The 20322-nt window shown below is 28.1% G+C and overlaps 6 protein-coding genes across 9 annotated transcripts; 2 read left to right on the forward strand and 4 right to left on the reverse strand.

The window, feature by feature from the left end:
- Positions 1-423: 423 nt before the first annotated feature.
- LOC127282858 (glycerate kinase) lies at positions 424-2328 on the reverse strand. The gene is made up of 2 exons (XM_051307396.1): positions 1878-2328; positions 424-1808 (listed from the first exon to the last, which is right to left on the reverse strand). Exons 1-2 carry the CDS (start codon positions 2326-2328, stop codon positions 424-426), a joined length of 1836 nt encoding a protein of 611 aa, XP_051163353.1.
- Positions 2329-4287: 1959 nt separating this feature from the next.
- LOC127282844 (heat shock protein 83) lies at positions 4288-8057 on the reverse strand. The gene is made up of 2 exons (XM_051307377.1): positions 7890-8057; positions 4288-6913 (listed from the first exon to the last, which is right to left on the reverse strand). The coding sequence occupies exon 2, from the start codon at positions 6911-6913 to the stop codon at positions 4751-4753; it is 2163 nt and encodes a 720-aa protein (XP_051163334.1). The 5' UTR covers positions 7890-8057; the 3' UTR covers positions 4288-4750.
- Positions 8058-8715: 658 nt separating this feature from the next.
- Positions 8716-10547, forward strand: LOC127282847 (uncharacterized). 2 transcript variants are annotated; one of them, XM_051307384.1, is made up of 9 exons: positions 8716-8855; positions 8923-8953; positions 9049-9301; positions 9385-9460; positions 9527-9600; positions 9699-9813; positions 9893-10018; positions 10099-10317; positions 10391-10547. In XM_051307384.1, the coding sequence occupies exons 3-8, from the start codon at positions 9050-9052 to the stop codon at positions 10311-10313; spliced, it is 858 nt and encodes a 285-aa protein (XP_051163341.1). In that variant the 5' UTR covers positions 8716-8855; positions 8923-8953; position 9049; the 3' UTR covers positions 10314-10317; positions 10391-10547. The 2 variants fall into 2 exon arrangements, with proteins under 2 accessions (XP_051163341.1, XP_051163340.1); XM_051307383.1 differs by having other exon boundaries at positions 8923-9301.
- Positions 10548-10632: 85 nt separating this feature from the next.
- Positions 10633-13344, forward strand: LOC127282846 (HMG box-containing protein 4). 3 transcript variants are annotated; one of them, XM_051307382.1, is made up of 5 exons: positions 10633-10894; positions 11571-12103; positions 12173-12248; positions 12308-12427; positions 12630-13344. In XM_051307382.1, exons 1-5 carry the CDS (start codon positions 10780-10782, stop codon positions 13040-13042), a joined length of 1257 nt encoding a protein of 418 aa, XP_051163339.1. In that variant the 5' UTR covers positions 10633-10779; the 3' UTR covers positions 13043-13344. The 3 variants fall into 3 exon arrangements, with proteins under 3 accessions (XP_051163339.1, XP_051163337.1, XP_051163338.1); XM_051307380.1 differs by having other exon boundaries at positions 10635-10894; positions 12308-12490; XM_051307381.1 differs by having other exon boundaries at positions 10636-10894; positions 11577-12103; positions 12308-12490.
- On the reverse strand, positions 13319-17922 carry LOC127282843 (glycine dehydrogenase (decarboxylating), mitochondrial). Its single transcript, XM_051307376.1, has 10 exons — positions 17603-17922; positions 17399-17477; positions 16609-16744; positions 15940-16330; positions 15349-15866; positions 15012-15294; positions 14300-14949; positions 13775-14238; positions 13557-13702; positions 13319-13466 (listed from the first exon to the last, which is right to left on the reverse strand). The coding sequence occupies exons 1-10, from the start codon at positions 17798-17800 to the stop codon at positions 13359-13361; spliced, it is 2973 nt and encodes a 990-aa protein (XP_051163333.1). The 5' UTR covers positions 17801-17922; the 3' UTR covers positions 13319-13358.
- A 214-nt stretch (positions 17923-18136) lies between these two features.
- Positions 18137-20277, reverse strand: LOC127282845 (ruvB-like 1). The gene is made up of 3 exons (XM_051307378.1): positions 20049-20277; positions 19115-19790; positions 18137-19027 (listed from the first exon to the last, which is right to left on the reverse strand). The coding sequence occupies exons 1-3, from the start codon at positions 20187-20189 to the stop codon at positions 18474-18476; spliced, it is 1371 nt and encodes a 456-aa protein (XP_051163335.1). The 5' UTR covers positions 20190-20277; the 3' UTR covers positions 18137-18473.
- Between the last annotated feature and the right edge of the window lie 45 nt (positions 20278-20322).

A 20322-nucleotide genomic window follows, 5' to 3' on the forward strand; every position in this document is an offset into this window, starting at 1 on the left:
TAATTCTTTCCCTTAAAAAATCATCGGAGAAATGACTGTAACTTTTCATTCACGTCCATGTCCGTCCTTCTCAATTCTTTTCAGAAAAAAATATTTTAAACCAAAAAAAGTTTACAATTAGAAAAAATTGTATTAATTTCTATATTAAATTAGTTTCAAATTTTTATTAAAACTAAATAATTATTAATTCTAATTTTGTTTTAATGAATTTATAAAGTACGATTGTTTTTAAAACAAACAAAAAAAAATCGTATATGCATAAAATGTGTAACAATATGCATTTAATAATGTACAAAACTAGTAAATAATTGTAAAGTATAAGCAAATAAAAATCATTTAAAAAAATTTTACTTACATAAAATATATTTTATCCATGAAAAATTTTTGCCATTCGGAGAATTTAATTTTGACCATAATTTTTCTTCATTTATTCTTTTTACTTGTGCAACATATCGATTCAAAATTATCATCAACAATTTTAATATTTATCAATTCGAGTTCCTTAACAATTGACAATTTTTCTTTCACAATTTCCGGAGCTTCCAAATTACTATGTAAATCATGTTCATCAAATGGATTATAAGATTTACTCTCATTCGTGAAATCTAAACAACAATCACACTGACGTTTTCTTATATAAATAAAATGAAGATCCATAACGTTTGTACCAGTGAGTCCTGTTTTAATTAAATCCTCACCCTTTTTGAAACGTGAATAAAAATTATAAGAATCATTTTCCTTGAGAACATTCTCCGGAAGAAGTGTGTCAATTTCTTTGGCAATTTCATCTAAATTTCTAGGTATTTTTTCCACGTTAAAATCCACATGGGGTATATTAAAATTGTCACGTGGAAGATTTTTCATTTTTACAAGTTTTCTTACATTCTCCCGTAAATGATGAATAATTGGTGCAATTGCTGGATATCCAAAAGCACCTGCAGCATCAGTTGGACCATCTTGACCATCAGTACCACCGCTTAAAATAATAACTTCATATTTCGATAAATTTGAATGAGATTTTACTTTTAGAAGCCAATCGAGTGAAAAATAAAGAGCAAGTTCCTGATTTCGTCCTCCTTTTCCCGTACCTTTAACTCTAACAGTTGGTTCACCACCGCCAATTAAAACAATTCCTTGTCCATTATTTTCTTCAATTATATCAAAAATTTCATCGACTTTTCGTGCATCGATCCCAAGTATAGAATCATTTTTCATATTTTCCAATAAATCCTTTCGTTCAATTAATTTCTCCAATGCGAGACAAATGAAAAATGTAATTTTTGTGTAAGCAATACTTACATCATGAACATCACCCTGAACATCGTTACGTAAAATAATGGGACTTAAATTTTTTCCCAAACACGCATCTCTGGCTGCATTCATAGCAATTAAATTATTTCCAATAATAACATTATGTACATGTTTAAATTCCTTTTTCTTGTTAAGTAAATTTTTATCCTCCTTTTGTTCCTTTGAATTTAAAAGAGCTTTTAAACCACCATCGAGATCTTTTAAAAGATCATATTTCTTTAATATATCCATCACTTCTTTTGAAGGCCTAGTTTTATAAACTGTTGGACCACTTGCAATCAAATCAATTGGATCTGTTATTATATCAGAAATTATGAGACTTATTATTGACGCTGGAAATGCAATTTTCGCCAAACCACCACCTTTCACCATTGATAATTTTTTTCTCACTGTATTTAATTCCATTATATTAGCACCGGAATTTTGGAGATTTTTACAAAATTCCTGTTTCTCCTCGGCGGATATTAAAGGCCTTGGCATAAAAAGTAGAGCTGATCCTTGAAAATAAAAGAAAAAATAATTTTATATTTAATTTTTGTTAATCTATAAGGATAAAATAAAATTACCTCCTCCCGAAATGAGAACGATAAGTGTATCATTTTCCTTTAGTCCTTCAACTAAATCCAATATATCGTGCGTTGTTTCTAAACAATCATTATCCGGTTGATTATGTAAAGCGCCTTCACGATATTCAATACCTCCTGATAATTTTGGAAAATTTTGCAAATTTTCCCTCTTCCAAATATCAGCCTTCGAACCATTTGGAATGCTAACAATTCCCTTTTTTAAACGATCACCAAGCAAATCCTCAAGTGCAATTGCCATTCCCATGACTGCTTTTCCAAAACCGATTAAATAAACATTTGATGATAATGTAAAAATTTCATTTCCAATATGCAAACGATCATCAACAATTTTAACATGACTTTTAATTAAATTATACGGTAAAACTGCTTTTATTCCAGCGTTAAAAATTTCCCTCAATTGAGATTTCGTCTTCATTAAAGTCGATGCCATTCTCATTGAATCTAGACGTAAATTTTGTAATCTTAAATGATCACATGACAGACTAAAATTCCAAAAAAATGTATTTAACAAAAATTTAATCTATTGCATTTGTAATAATTGTAAATATAATTACTCTATTACATATACAAAAAGTTAATAATAAAAACATCGTAATTGATAACATATCGATTAAATCACTGATAAAGCAAATAAAAATCAAAAATATATTTCGCAAAAACTTACCAATTTAACGAAAATTTATGTAATTTGACTAATCTTCCAAACATTGTACTACATATTATTCTTCTCCAAATTTGTATTATATTAATTACACTTAAAAAAAAAATTTTAAAAACGTTATCAGTCAAAGATTAAGGTTATGTGAAAAAGCACATCAATCAAACAGAAAAGATAAATTTATAGATTAAATTAGTTTTAAGAAGAAATTTACAAAAATGAACAATAAGATATTGCAAATAATAAAAGATGTAAAATTATATCGACAAAAAGAAATTATTAAAAATTTTGATTTTAAGACGGTTAAAAAATGTGAATGCGAATTGTTTTAAAACTGCATTACTGAATCACGTGACCACGAACAAAAGGCATTGAAAAATAAATTTTTTAACTTTTGACATATTCGTTGCAACAATGCTTTGCTTTAAATATACATAATTAATAAAAATTTTTATTAAACAATGAGAATAGTTAAAATTGAAAATTCTCAAAACGCAATAATAACAACGAATTCGTTAGAATCTGTAACGATAGTAACAAAGATTTAGTAATCGACTAATTTACCTGTATTTCCAAAACTTTTTATTGAAGCACTAAAAGATCTTCTTTAAATACTATTAGAGAATTAAAAAAAACTTTCAAAATTTGATTTAATTTTAATGTTTTTAATGTAAAATTACATTGACATTGCTACAGAGAAAAAAAATTTTTGAGCGTTAGTTTCTGGTTAGTCCTATATTAAAGAGTAGATGTCACCACAAGTATTTTCCTATTGGTAAATAATAAATGCGTATTTCCAAATCTGATTAGCTATACTGCGCATGCGTTAATTATGTTTATTGGTTACTTAACAGCGCGAATATTTAAAATTTCCAATGAGCTTATTCAATGTTAACACATGCGCAATGTAGTTGACAGGTTTTGGAAATTTTTTTTTTTTTAATGAGCTCTCAATTAAAAAAAAGAATAAAATTAATTTAAAGTGCATTAATGAGTGATTAAAAAGTTATATCAGTGCGATAAAATAGAAATATATCTACTTCATAAATGCATTTTAACAACTGGTATGAATTAATTATTGTAGATTACGATAGTGTTTAAATTGCTTATTTTTAGGTTAGAAATTTTATAAATTAAAAAATGTTTAATAAATTAATTTATCAATATAATAATAAAAATTTGTTTAATTAAATTATTAAACTGTTTTTTTCTAGTATTTATAACGCAAAAGAATTATTTTTAAAAATTAAATTATTAATTACAAATTAAAAATAAGATTAGAAAATATTTCAATTATAAATTTAAAAAATCTAAAAATTATTTAATTTAAAAATTTAGAAAGTATAAATTAAAAATCTAACTTACCATAATAAAAGAATTAATGTTTAATTATAATTTAAAATTATTTAAATTTGATGATTATAATTTAAAATAAAAATTTATTAATTATTTCAAATATGAACATTGGAAATTCATTAAAAATTTAACTATTTAAAAAAATTGAAACTTTAATTATTTTAAAAATATTTAAATTTTGATTATAATTTTATTTTATTTTTGATTTTAATTAATTTATTATAATTTTATTTATTTATAATCGTAAAATCAAGAAAATTAAAAAATCAACAATTCAAATAATTGAAGTTTAATTATTATTTTAAAATAATTTAAATTGCAAATTAATTAAATATTTTGATGAGGAAAATCGTAGAATTAAAACAAATTTGGAAATTCATTAAAAAAGGAATTTATTTAAAAATTGAAATCAAATTTCGTGTGAATACATAAAAATTCCAAAATTAACCAGTAACTGGAACGTATTCTCGAATACTGTCTATACTTGTTTTTTTTTTTTTTTTTTCTTTTCGTTTATAGTCTTATCAGCCTTATTATTTAATATTTATAATTATTAAAGCTTGGTATTTTGCGTTACATCTTTATAAAGAAATTCTTACTTTCAAAATTACGTTGACATGTGTAAACGCTAAAGACAATATTTAAATAAACAAAGTTCATGGCAGCAGATCTTTTTCAAGTATTTTCGAAACGTGTTCGTAAAAAATAAAAAATTTATTTACCAAAGGACCACTTAAAACGTAGTCATTCGATAAAAAAAAAAACAGTATTTCACTAAACACCACAGAAACTCAAAGAAAAAAAGATGGAACATACTATGTCAATTTTGTTTTTACACTTAATCAACTTCCTCCATTCGTGATGCATCTTCGGATTCACCTTCCAATGGTGGTACATCGTCATCGGGTTTTTGTTCTTCGACAACTGGTTCCTCCTCATCAATTCCCAAGCCAAGTTTGATCATTCGATAAATACGAGCTGCATGAACTTGTGGCTCATCCAACGTGAATCCAGATGAAAGAAGAGAAGTTTCAAATAATAAAACAACAAGATCCTTAACGGCTTTATCATTCTTATCAGCTTCGGCCTTTTGACGTAATGTTTCAATCACTGGATGATCGGGATTAACTTCAAGATGTTTTTTCGCCGCCATATAACCCATTGTTGATGTATCCCTTAAAGCTTGCGCCTTCATTATCCTCTCCATATTTGCTGTCCATCCATATTGTGAAGTGACAATACAACATGGTGAATCAACTAAACGATTTGAGACAACAACTTTTTCAACTTTAGTGTCAAGAATTGTTTTCATAACTTTGCACAATTCCTCAAATTTGGCCTTATCCTCCTCGCGTTTCTTCTTCTCCTCCTCATCTTCAGGAAGTTCTAATCCCTCTTTGGTAACTGACACCAATTGTTTGCCATCAAATTCCTTGAGTTGTTGTACAACATACTCATCAATTGGCTCCGTCATGTAGACAACTTCAAATCCACGTTTCTTGACACGTTCAACAAATGAACTATTGGCTACTTGATCCTTGCTTTCACCAGTAATAAAGTAGATGTGCTTTTGATTGTCCTTCATACGTGCAACATATTCCTTCATTGAACACATTTCATCACCCGATGCCGATGTATGGAATCTCAATAATTCAGCGAGTTTTGAACGATTTGAGCTGTCTTCATGAATTCCAAGTTTGATATTTTTGCTGAATTGCTCGTAGAATTTCTTATAGTTTTCCTTATCCTCAGTGATTTCCTCAAAGAGTTCCATACATTTTTTGACTAGATTTTTACGAATAACTTTGAGAATTTTATTCTGCTGAAGCATTTCACGTGAGATATTAAGTGGAAGATCTTCACTGTCAACAACTCCCTTCATGAAATTCAAATATTCAGGAATGAGTTCCTCACAATTGTCCATGATAAAGACGCGACGTACATAAAGTTTGATGTTATTCTTACGTTTTTTATTTTCAAATAAATCGAATGGCATACGACGGGGAATAAAGAGAAGAGCACGAAATTCAAGTTGACCTTCAACAGAGAAATGTTTAACAGCCAAATGATCTTCCCAATCGTTGGTGAGTGATTTGTAGAATTCACCATATTCCTCTTGGGTAATTTGATCTGGGCTACGGGTCCAAATTGGCTTTGTCTTATTGAGTTCCTCATCTTCTTCATATTTCTCTTTAATTGTCTTCTTCTTCTTCTTTTCCTTTTCCTTATTCTCCTCATCTTCATCCTCGCCAACGTCTTCAACTTTTGGTTTTCCATCTTCCTCCTCCTTCTTCTCCTCGGGTTCTTCTTCAGCTTCGTCGTCACTCAATTCCTTCTCACGTTCCTTTTGTACAACCAATTTAATTGGATATCCAATAAATTGTGAATGTTTCTTGACAATTTCTTTAATTTTGCTCTCCTCAAGATATTCAGCTTGATCCTCCTTAACGTGAAGAACAATTTTTGTACCACGTCCTAATGGCTCACCAGGATCAGATCGAACTGTAAATGAACCACCGGCACTGGATTCCCAAAGATATTGTTCGTCATCATTGCTTTTTGAAATAACAGTCACCTTATCAGCAATCAAATAAGCAGAATAGAAACCAACACCAAATTGACCAATCATTGAAATATCAGCTCCGGCCTGCAGAGCTTCCATAAATGCTTTGGTACCAGATTTTGCAATTGTTCCCAAATTGTTGACCAAATCGGATTTTGTCATTCCAATACCGGTGTCAATAATTGTCAAGGTACGATCATTTTTGTTTGGAATAAGTTTAATGTAGAGTTCCTTGCCTGAATCCAATTTCGTCGGATCAGTCAGCGACTCGTAGCGAATCTTGTCAAGTGCATCACTGGAATTGGAGATCAATTCACGAAGAAAGATTTCCTTATTGGAGTAGAATGTGTTGATGATCAGAGACATCAGTTGAGCAATTTCAGCCTGGAAGGCGAATGTCTCGACCTCTCCAGCGGCAGTTTCCATTTTTTCAGGCATCTGCGAAAAAAAATTCTCATATAATAACAGAAATAAAAAGTAAAATTTTTAAAATTTATAAATTTTTAATATCAAATCAAAATAATTCTCAAGGTTACGAAAAATTTTATTTTTCAAAGTCAAAACAAATAAATATAAAAAAAATTAAAGGTCACTGTTTACCATAATAGAAATTTAAATGAATTAAACGAAATAAAATTTAACTGAAATAAAAGAAATTTAAATATTAAACTAAGTTTTATTTATCACAAAGACGGGGGAAAAATATTACACAAACGAAAAATTTTTTTCAAATTCTAAATTTTAAATAAAAATTATAATTTTCTTTCAATTAATCGATAATAAATTTAATAAAATATTACTTTCTCAAAAGAGACGCCTTAAAATTTGAAACTAAAAAAAATCAATTAATATACACACAACGAAATTACAAATTTACCTAAATAATGTTAATTATTAAAAATAATTATTTATAACCGTTAAAATTAAAATTCAAAAACCATTAATTGTAACGTAAAATTCAAATGATGAGTCACGAGGCATCATATTCCTTTGGAGTCCTCAAGGTAAAATTAAAATTACAATTACATAAATTAATCAATAAAAAAATAATGTGAATAACAAAGATTTTTTCTACATAAATAGAATTTTGTTGAGTAATCCCTTTTATTCAAACTGAAAAACTTTTTGAAAATCATTGTAAAAAAAAAAGAGTATGAGCACGTGCTTGGAAAAAATTAAAATTTTCAAAAATTAAATCACAATTTTTGTAAATAGGTTAGTAAATAATTTATTAATAAATTATAAAATAAAATAAAATAAAATGCCTTTGAATGAAATAAAAAAATCCATAATTATATATTATATGATGCAAAAGCGCAAAGTGGTTTAAATTGCAAAAAAAAGGTTTTCAGTTAAAAAAATAAATAAATAATAAAAATAATGTAGTTTAATAATAAAATATAAATTATCTTACCTTTTATTATATAATTTAGAAGTAAAACTAAAGTAATTAAATTGAATATCCTTTGAAAAAAGCGAACAGCGGAACGTGCTGCAGTCTTCGCAGAGAATTATTGAATGTAGTGATTTCAATAGACACACGAGTAATATAAAGCTCACAAAATGAATTAGTAGTGGTAGATGCTTCCAGAACATTCTAGAAGCTTCTAGAATATATTTCAATCGATAAATGAAGTCATATCCGGTAAAACAACCAATTTTGAAAATAACACTTTCTACCAATCATAACTATATAGCGTAATTTTTCCTTATATTATCAAATTAAAAAATCTTTAATCATGTTTTAATTATAAACAATTAGATTTTCTGTCATTTTAAACGGAAATTGTTATTATTAGACTTTATTCTTACTAACGTTGTATATCCGGCCTATCCGGCATTGGGAGGGATTATAGGTTATAATTACCGCGAAATAAAATAATTTAGTAAATTATTAAAATTTTATAATTAAAATAAAATATTTTAGTTTATTGTATTTTGTTTTGTTATACATATACAAATTTTAATTATTTATTAACATATTTATGTTATAATAAATATTTCCAAAAGATAACAACTGTCATTGGTGGACAATATTACAGCCTTTATTTCGCGCCTTAAATTTGAATTTAAACAAATATTCTCTAATATATATTCATAAATTTTTTTTCGGTAAAAAATTTGAAGAATAAAAAAACAAGAATAGAAAAAATATGCAATTTTGAACGTTTCTTATATTATAAAATACTTAAACTCAATTATTTACGTTATTTACCATAAGAGAAAATGTCTAACAATGAAAATGAACTTGCTCATAACCTCAAAATATAATCTGCATCTGTCAAAAGTCAAACACTTTTCTTTTTTCTACATTAGAAACAAATGAAGAACAATGAGAATTTAACATCAATGTATAGCAAATAACATTCATTTAAAAAAGGTATTCAATTCAAAATTGTTAAAAATTTTTTGTTTATCATTTTAATGTATTATTTTTTATATTTCAGAGAAATGGGTGTATTGTTTACAATTTTGCAGGTATAATTATTTCATTCAGATTAAGAAAAAAAAAATAATTGTTTAGTATTAAATTAAACGTTATTTAATTAATATTATGGATTAAATTTTACAAGAATGTCGACATTTAATTTCAAAAGGCGAAGTATTAAATCTGAAGTTGAAGAATCAATAACCTATCATTTTGGTGATGATAAAAAAATACCAGGCAAAAAGAGGCCGGATTTAGAAAGTAATCAAGAATTTGTTTATTATGAAAAAGAAGAAGAAGAAATTGAATTTGAAAGTATATTACCAGATATTAAAGAAGAAATTGAAGAAGATCCATTGAAAATTGATGATATTAAACCTGAAATTGATTCTGAGACTGTAAGTTATATTATTAATTAAAATTTATTTTATAAAAAGTTATTTAATTGGCAAAAAATTTATAATATATAAAAATTTTATAGGATAAAAAATCCATAGGATATATCATATGGTCTGTCAATAGAAGAAAAGAATTATTGAAAAGTCATTCGGAGCAAAGTAAATATCCAAATTAATTAAATTTCATATTATTTCGTAATTTAATGTTTATAATTTAATTTACAGAGCCTAAAAATATTGAAGATATTTCTAATAATGTACGTTGTAATAATACAAAAGTAGTGCAGGAAAAATTAAATGTAAGTTTAAAAATAATTTTAAAAAAGAAACTAAATTTTTTTTATTTATATTAAATTAGAATAATGTATTTAAATTTCATTTTTATAACATGATAAAGGTGCCGACAAGTATTCATCAAGAACAACAGAAAACCAAAGGTACAAGATATACGGCTTATACATTATGGTGTAAGGAAATGCGTAGATTTTTACTAAACAATCATCCAGACTTAAGTAAGTGTCTAATTTTTTCTTCTTCTTGTGATTAAAAAATAATTACAATTTAATATTTATTCTATTTTTCATTAAAAAGCTTTTGGAGAGATTTCGACAATTTTGGGTAAAAAGTGGAAATTGCTTAAATCGCAGGAAAAATACGTATATCAGAACCGCGCAAGACAAATTAATGAAAAAACTATTCAATTCAAGGAAAAAGAAGGTATTAATTATATTAAAAAAAATTTATATTTATTTTTATATATTAAATTAAGTTTATAATTTAAAAAAAAATTTTTTCAGTTATAAAATCAGTTAAAAAACGAAAATCTACAACCTTAGGGATGATGCCATTAGAAGAATTGGAGGAGGAGAAGAAAATATCAAGAAAAGGAAGAATAATATCAAAACCGACAAAACTTGCAGATTTTTATAATGTAGTTGTCAAGAGGAAAAAAAAACGAAAAAAATCAGAAACATCAAATTTGAATGAAACATCCGATCAAAAAGAAACTTAAAATAGTAAGTTTAATTTATTTTTTAAAATTACAATTTGTTACAATAATAATAAAATATTTTTTTATTAAAATTACAGAAATCTATTTCTTAAGGAAAAAAAGAATAATTTAGTGAAGTGAATTTTTTTTATACTTGTGTTAAAAAATTATCGAACAATATTTTTTAAAATGATTATACAAATTATTTCTCTACTTTAAAAAAAAAAACTGAATTATAAGTCAATTTTCATATTATACAGTATTACAAAAGTTTTGTTATTATGTTTAAATTTCCCGCTCAATTATATTGCGTCCATGCGCAGTGCATTATTTTTTCGTTTGCAGTCTCAGTTGTTTTTAAGTCTCTCTCTCACAGTAAATAAATAACAATCCCTTCATATTTATGTTACTCCGATTGCACAATGATATACATGAAAGTTAGAAGGTGAAATAAAATAATTGCAAATTGAATAAAATTGTTGGGGTCATGCAAAGTGAAATTCATAAGCCCGCGAAATCCGAGAAGACACCGCGGCGCAAGAATAAGTTGCCAAGCGGCGCAATGGACTTGTTCGTGTCACCGAAACGTCAAAAAACCGACGGTGAGAATGGTTTTTTTATTATTATTAAAATGCATTTTGTTAGCTCAGGCACAATGTAGATGTTTTATTAAATAATGCTTTATTTATATGCATGAAATATCATTATTTTTACATCAAATTTGATCAATTTTCATTGACATATTAAGTTTGTATGTGGAATAGCGCTGATTTCACATAGTGGCAAATTGTCGAACAAACATGGCGTGTTTGTTGTATATTTTTTTTTTACAAATTTCTAAATTTAAATTCAATTTTTCAGTTTTTTTTTCGAAAAAAATAATTTCCTATACGGAAAATATTTTCATTTTGTTTACTTTTGTCATACTTGACATGTCAGTGAAATTTTTTTCTAAAATATTTTAATTAATTTTAATCTTTTATTAATTATTAATTTATTATATTCACGTTGAAATTTATTTATATTGTTGCAATGGTTTTTTAAATTATTTTCAATTTTTGTATTATTTGTTTACAAAATTTGACAATTTTTGAGGTTATGATTTATTTTTTTTTGTATTAGTTCTTTTTTGCAATATGTATAAAGTATAATAATTATTTAAAAGTAGTTTTGTAGAGCTTGTTTTTTGGAATAGAAAGAAAGTAGTTAGAAATATAGTGCGATGCATATTGGATCCTCTCCTTGTCTTGGCAAGATGCAGTCTGCTGTAATTTACAGATTTAGAAGTCACTGGAATATCACGAAGTGGACGAGTACGAAAAAAGTCCTCGAAGCTTATGGACTTTGAGTCGCCCGATGATTTGGATCAAAAATATAAACGACAAAAAGCCCAACAATTACAAGTTCAACAATTAATTGATCGATATGAACAACAGCATCAAACTGTATCAGAACAAAGTCCAACACATCAGGGAAATACGCCTAGGGCGAGAAAAAATTCCCATGGATCAAATAGAATTAAAGGTGAACCATTATCGGACAATGAGGCTCATTCATCGGGATCCGATTCCGAAGATGGTGTCGGGATGAATGATGAGGAGAGATTTAGTATGGAATCGGCAACTGATGATGATGTTGATCCACTTATGATCGATGATAAGGAGACGGGTTTTAGGAGATTGGAACCTCCTGGTCAGGAAGCGCCATCGCAGGCAAATAGTTTGTATATGTTGGAAAAATGCAAAAAGAAACTTATCATTAAGGATGGTAAAATTATCGGCCGAATGAAAGCCCAAAGGAAGGATAAAGGCGTAAGTTTTTTTTTTTTTAATTCAAATTAGATAATTTTTTTTGTTTTTACAATTGGGATTTTTTTTCAGAAAACAAGATTTACTGCATATATGCTGTGGGCAAAAGAAATTAGACAAGAATTATTAGAGCAGTGTCCATATATGGGTAAGTTTACTAAAAAAGAAGAATACTATAAATTATTAATTAATTTTGATTTTCGATAGACTTTGCTGCGATTTCAAAGAGACTTGGAGAATTATGGGCAACTGTACCTAATCTCGAAAAATATAATTGGCGTAGACGAGCAAAGAGACTGGCTGCAAAACCAAATAGTTCACCAACAAGTAAGGATGAAGCTACGTGGAAAATGCCACCACCAGCATCACGCAAGAAATTTATTAACAAAAGTATTAAGCCCAGTATTAAAAAAATTGAAATTTTTTTTTTCAAAATTCAAAGAAAAGCCCCATTGGATCATAAAATCTCAAAAAACTCCTAGAATACAAAAAAAAAATGAATAAAAATATAATGTATTTTATTTCACAGGCGGTGGAAAGGAAACAAAACCTTCATCATCGAAAAAAATGATTCAATTGGGCGTACCATCGATGGTGGGAAATTTATCTCTATCACCAACTTCAAATCGTAGTATCAAGGATTTAGTGAATGAACCAGTTATTGGAACTGGAATGTATAAAATTGTTGGCACTCAACCAGTGGATGTTGCTGCACATTTAAAATTACTCGGTGAGAGTTTAACAATAATTGGCGAACGTCTAAAAGAACATGAGGGTCAAATTGCCGTTTCTGGTAGTTTATCAGTTTTACTTGATTCATTACTATGTGCTCTTGGGCCTTTAATTTGCCTTACACAACAGATTCCTGGTGCTAATGGCGCAAAACCACAAATACTATCAAAAATGTTAGATAACGTCGCGTATATAATGCCCGGTCTTTAACAAATGTACATAAAAATCATTTTTCTCTATAAGTACTTTTTTCGTTCTCATAGGTGTATTCGTAAAAAATCATTTAAGGAAAAAAAAAAAAACATTTTATTTAGCAATTGTACAGTTTTCCTTATATTAGTTTTTCTTTTTTTTTATTATAAGAACTCTATGTACAAGTTTATGTGAATATTGCAAAATGTCGTAAAAAAAAAATTATATATATATATAAATATATCTTCTACTAGTTTAAAAAAAGAAAAAAAAATGGTTTATTTCACCGAATCAGAGGCAATAAATACTTAAATACTAAAGATGAAAAGTAAAATTATTGAGATGGAAGAATTGGTGGACATGTGCAAAATAGATGTTTATCTCCATAAATATCATCTATTCTTCCAACACTTGGCCAAATTTTCATGTCTCTCACAAAGGACTGTAATTATTAAAATAAATTAAATTTTAGATTAGATAATATTCTATTAATTAAAAATAAATTTTTAAAGAATTAAATTATTTTACATACGGCTGGATAAGCTGCAATTTCACGAGAATAAGGACGATCCCATTTTGAATTGATCACCTCCTCTTGTGTGTGAGGAGCCATTTTTAATGGATTAATACTTTTATCGAATTTTCCACTCTCGATATAATCAATTTCTTTTTTTATTGCTAGATAAAATTTTTTTGTTTTTAATAGACTAAATTAAATTTTAACTAAAATATATTTTTTTTTTAACTTACAAATAAGTGCATCACAAAATCTATCCAATTCTCCTTTATCCTCCGATTCAGTGGGTTCAATCATTAAAGTTCCAGCAACCGGCCAACTCATTGTTGGCGCATGAAATCCATAATCCATCAATCTTTTTGCAATATCAACGGCTTCAATGTTTGCCGATTTTTTTAAATCACGAATATCCAAAATAAATTCGTGCGCCACCAAATTACTAATACCTTTGTAAAGTGTTTTATAATGATGCTCAAGGCGTTTACTCATGTAATTTGCATTCAATATTGCCACTTGCGTTGCTTTTCTCAAACCTTTGGGTCCCATCATTTTAATATAGGCCCAAGAAATTGGCAAAATTGCCGACGATCCATAGGGAGCTGCCGAAACTGCACCCACACCTTTATTGATTTTTATCATTCCCGTTTCTGTATCAATTATCGGATGACCAGGCAAAAAGGGCGCAAGATGCTTTTTCCTAAAAAAGAAAAAAAAAAAATTCTAACTTCAAAAAGATGAAATAAAAAATCGAAACGTACACTCCAATTGGTCCCATTCCAGGTCCACCGCCTCCATGAGGAATACAAAATGTCTTATGAAGATTCAAATGTGAGACATCACTTCCATAATCACCGGGACGACAAAGTCCCACTTGTGCATTCATATTGGCACCATCGAGATAAACTTGACCCCCAGCTTTGTGGACCATTTCGCAAACATCGCCAATTGTCTCCTCAAAAACGCCATTTGTCGATGGATAAGTGATCATTAAACACGATAAATGATTTTTAAATTTATCAATCATCTCCTTAAGATGTTCAATATCAACTGAACCATCTTTAAGCACAAATATTGGTTCAACTTGCATGCCCGCCATTTGTGCTGATGCTGGATTTGTACCATGAGCCGATACTGGAATTAAACAAACTTGACGATCTAAATTACCCTGTGATTCATGATAACATTGAATTGCACGAAGACCCGCATATTCCCCTTGTGCTCCACTATTTGGTTGAAAACTAATATTATCATAGCCCGTTATTGCACATAAATCTTTTTCCAATTCATCAAATAATTGCCGATATCCATTTGTTTGATCAGCGGGAGCAAATGGATGAATATCTTTGAATCCTGGCAAACTACATGGCATCATTTCTGTTGTTGAATTTAATTTCATTGTACACGAGCCCTGAAATATTTGGGATAAAATATTATTTTTAATAAAAAGAAATTAAAATTTAATTTTCTCACCAGGGGAATCATACTATGTACAAGAGAAACGTCTTTATTTTCCAAACTTTTCATATAGCGAACGATTCTCGTTTCCGAATGATGTGAATTAAAAACTGGATGCGTGAGATATTTGCTATTTCTTGCGAAAGGGGATTTATTGAGATCATTAATGCCAAATGATTCTTTTTCCACAATTTCGTTAATTTTCTCGTCAACATCGAAAATTTTCAATAATTCATTTACATCATCAATTGTTGTTGTTTCATCCAATGACAATCCGATCGTTCCATCTTGATTGTATCTAAATTGAATAATTAGTTTAGTAATTGAAAAAATTTTTTTTTGTTTTTGCTACCTTAAATTTATTTTAGCCTCTTGTGCCTTTTCCTTGATAGTTGCTTGATTTTTTGGTAAAATTGTAATTGTATCGAAGAAATAATTGTTTTCGACTTTATTTCCAGAATCGATCAAACCATGAGCGAGTGCTAGGGTCAAATAATGAATTCTATTGGCAATTTCTTTGATTCCTTGCGGTCCATGATAAACGGCATACATTGCTGACATATTTGCCAATAGTGCTTGAGCAGTACAAATATTACTTGTCGCCTTGTCACGTCTAATATGTTGTTCACGTGTTTGAAGTGCCAAACGATAAGCGTCTTTTCTATTTGTATCACGTGTCACTCCAATCATACGTCCTGGCATTAATCTCACTAATTTTTGACGACATGCAAAAAAACCTGCGTGCGGTCCTCCATAGCCAAGGGGAACACCAAATCGTTGACTCGTTCCCACACAAATATCAATGTCAAATTCACGTGGTGGTTGCATTATTGCCAATGCTAATAAATCAACAGCTGCGCACACTAATGTCTAAAAAGGAAAAAAAAAATATATTCTCTTTTCTATTTTCGAAATTTTTAAAAAATAGTTATTTTTAACTCACTCCATTCTCATGGGCTTTATTGATGACATTTGTAAAATCATGAATTGATCCACGTGTATCGGGATACTGTAAAAGTACACCGGCATAATTTTTATCATTTGTATCGAGTTTAAAAATATCGCCAACTTCAAGATTTAATCCCAATGATGTGGCACGTGTTTCAATAACACTTATTGTTTGTGGATGAACATTGTGTGAGACAAATAATTTTTTTCTCTTATTATGCCTATAGGCAAGTGCTAATGCTTCAGCGGCAGCGGTTCCCTCATCTAAAAGCGATGCATTTGCAATTTCCATTCCTGTCATATCGCAAATCATTGTTTGATAATTTAATAAACCCTCCAATCTGCCCTGTGATATTTCTGGCTGATACGGCGTGTACTGTGTTGTCCTGAAAAAAATTTCATATTTTTGAAGTTTAATCCTTTTTTTTTGCAAATAGAAATTCTTAAAATTTGTTAAATTTTTAATTAAAATGTATTTTTAAATATGTTAAATATTTTACATTGTCTCAGAGTTAATTAATCAACACATATTTGAAATTAAAATTTTTTTCAAATGACCTTAACGGACAAAAGTTAATATATTGACCCAATTGTGGTTTGAATTTAAAATTACCAATAAATTAATTAGTGAATAATAAAATATTTTTGGAAAAAATAAACTCACCATCCGGGATTTTCAAAAATATTTCTCAAAATTGTATGAGGTACACAACAATTATAATAACCCATTCCAATGTAAGATTTCCAAATTTTATTCTTCTCGGAAATTTCAATAACTCTTTTTAATAAATCATACTCGGCTGAAATAAAGAAAAAAAAAAATTAAAAACATAATTTCAATTTTGTGATTAGAACAAAATTTCCTAATAATAGTACGAAAAAATAAGAAATTAAAAAAAAATCACGTGAAACCGAGTTTTGTAACACGAGCTTGACCTCTGTGTGACTTCTTCTTACGATATAAAATATGTGAACTTTAACTTATAATCAATGGGAATAATTTGTTTTCACGAAACAATTATTATCAGTTACAGTCCACTTATTTTCGAAGATATATAAAATTGTCTCTCTGTTATTTAGAACGCGAAAAAAAAAATTTGAAAACATTTTTTAATGTCTAATCTTGAACACTAAATAATACAAAATGTAAGAACAAAAGTAAAAAAAAAAAGATTTTAAAAGTTGAATTTTCATTACAGAAATTTTTTTTTTTTTAATATTATAAATTAAAAATTAGAATGTAAATCGTTTTAATCGATTTTAACAAATGTTATTTAAATTATACTTGCTTGACCTCTTTGTTATAATTATAGAAGATAAAACAAGAAAATAAAATTGATTTGAATATTTAAGTCTCGTGAATAGTCACGTTTTAAATTCTTTTGGGTTACTTAATTTCTTATCAATTTTTTTTTCTTATAATTTCTTGTAAAAAAATTTAATTATATACTCACTAACGGGCTTTTCGATATCCAAATCATTTTTGCAACGAATATTAATTGGCACAGCTGTTGAAGTTAGTTCATCAAGGGACTAAAAAAAAATTAAAAAAATTATTAGAAATGAAATTAATTTTTCTTTTTGAATCTATTTTATTTAAAATATTTTACTGCAATAATTATTAAAAAAAAAATAATTAAATATAAATTTTCAATTACCTTAAAACCCAAAGTTTTGAGCATTTCCTTTTGATCTTGAATTCTGGGTCCAATGTGACGCATCTCAAATTCCTCCCTTGGTGGAAATAATTTTTCAAATCTCGCAGCACGAACATGATTTAATTTTAATCCTCGTGAATGTTTTTTTTGTACACGTAAATTTCTTCCGTGACCTGACAATCGAAAAATAAATTGCATTATTATTATTATTATTTTCGTTAATACGATTATAATATTCAACTAATCATTCAAAACATCGAAGTGATACTAAAATTTATAAAGCACATTGTACAACTTTGCGGGACATTAAAAAAGTGGAACTCAGATTTTATACTCACGTGTGAAGTTATCTCTCATTGATGTCACAACACGCTGATTACAATTTGAACTTTTCTAACCCTGACACGCAGAAAAATTATTTTTACTATTTGTCAACTCTTTCTCAATGCGAAAAAAAAACCCTTTTATTTTTTTTTTTTACGAAAAAAAAAGAATTTTTAATTAAATTTTCAGGTTTATTAATAAATTATTCAATTTAAACAATTATATGAATTTTTATTCAAATTGAAATTGTAAATTAAAATAAATTATTTCGTTGAAATTCCATAACAAAACTAAATTTCTGGAGTGTATTTGAAGAAATTAAAAAAATAGTCATTTATGAAAACCTTATGGAAATTATTTTTCTAACATTTTTGTACGTCGTTAAATGATTCGTCATTCAAAACTTAAAAATACTCAGCCAAGAACTATTTTCTTAAATTCTCTATGAAAATATTTCTAAATTTCTATTTTTCTTTAAAGTTCATTTTAAGAAATTATTTTTATAACTAAATTTTTTTGGGTGAAAAGAAAAAAAAAACAAACAAAACTATTTCATAAATTTGCCAGCCTGTTGAGTGAGAATTTTTGCCGATGATTTTGCATCAAGGAAAAGATTTTCCACTTCGTCGACATCCTCTTTTTTTATATTCGTCCTTCCATTAACTTTGGCAATTAATGCCGATGGCGTGAGAAGTTGTACAACATAACGAAGTGTTGTTTTTGTTCCAAGATCACCAAGTGTTGTAAGTGCCTCATCATCAATTTGTAATCCCTCCGTTGTTGCTCGTAATTTAACAATTTGTTCAATTTCATTTTTTGCATAAGGCAAAGTTTTTATTATCAATAGACGATCCAATAAATCCAATGGTATTCCATGAGATGAAACAATATCTTCCGTTCCACGAATAATACATTGACCACGATTTGTTGCAAATATTACAATTGGAGCAATTGCACTCTCCAATGCACGATGCAAATATGTAAATGTTTCAATATCTAACATATGCACCTCGTCTATGAATAAAACACCGGGAACTAATTCTGCAATTCCTTGATCAATATATTTGTTCACCACTTTGTTTATCTCTTTTCTTAATTTATCTGAAAAAAAAACAGAATAGAAACTTAATTTTTCCCTACTAAAATAATACAATTTTCAAAAATTAAATTTGTAAAAAAAAAGGGAACCTGTAATTTCCGTTTTCTTTGGTTTCATTAATTGTCCCATCATTGACATAATATCCTGTCCACCTTGTGGTCTTGAATTTGCAACATCCAAATCATGTAAAGTAACATCTTGAATGACTTCCTTCTTTTTGTGAACATCACCTTTGGGTAAAGGAACATATTCCTCGGCTTCTAAATCAAATTCAGTGGCAAAATTATCACTTCTGCCTTGTCTTTTAACAGCACCACTATTTGCCTCAATATAAATTACATCGCCAGTCTCAACTTTTTCCTTTTGCAATGATTCATAAATAGATGGATCTAATTTTAATTGTTTTGTTCCTTTTGCTGTTTTTAATCCAACAATAACATGTGACACTGTTTTACCATAACCGCCCATTGGATTTTCAGTTTCAATTGGTGTTAATTCAGTGACTTCACCCTCATAAACTTCTTTTGTCTCCTTAATTCTAAGTCCAATTGCCCGACGGAAATTCTCCATAAGTACTTCAGTTTTTTTAATTTCCGAACTATAAACCTCAGAGCCAACCATTGGACAAAATGGCACTTTATTACCTAATTCTTGTGCTATTGCAAGGGCAATTGCCGTTTTTCCAGTACCTGGTGGACCTGCCAAAAGAACAGCTCTTCCTGCCATTTTTTTCGATCTTATCATATCCACAACAATTCCGGCAGCCTAAGGTAAAATTTTCATTAATTTAATTATTAAAATTTAGAAAAATAATTTATTTAATTAAATTTGAAAATTATTGCAATAAAACGCCGGCATGATAAAATGAGGTTATGTTGTTACAAAAATAAAACGAAAGCCAAAATGTCAAATACAAATTAATATATATTTTAATTAAATATATTTAAAAATCAAACGAATAATAATAAATAATATAAAGAATATTTTATATCATCAATGTGAAAATAAAAAATTTTCTCTAACCTCTCTAGCCATTTCTTGACCAACAAGTCCCGCTGCCATTGGATTTGCCACTCCATTTTCATCTAAACCCAAACCTTTAATATGTGTATGAGCAGAAATTCTCTGTGTTTTAGCAGTACTTTTAACTTCTTCGATTTTCATGATTGATAATTATTAAAATATTCTTTAAACAAAAACTTTTGCCGCTTGATTGTTTGATCGAAAATCTTTGTGTATCGCAGAAAGCAGTGTTGCCAGATTTCCATGTTTTCGTGTTACACGTGCGGGAAAATTT

The sequence above is a fragment of the Leptopilina boulardi genome, unplaced genomic scaffold, assembly GCF_019393585.1.
Source record: "Leptopilina boulardi isolate dan_hultmark-lab unplaced genomic scaffold, ZJU_Lbou_2.1 LbouV2_302, whole genome shotgun sequence".
NCBI lineage: Eukaryota > Metazoa > Arthropoda > Insecta > Hymenoptera > Figitidae > Leptopilina > Leptopilina boulardi.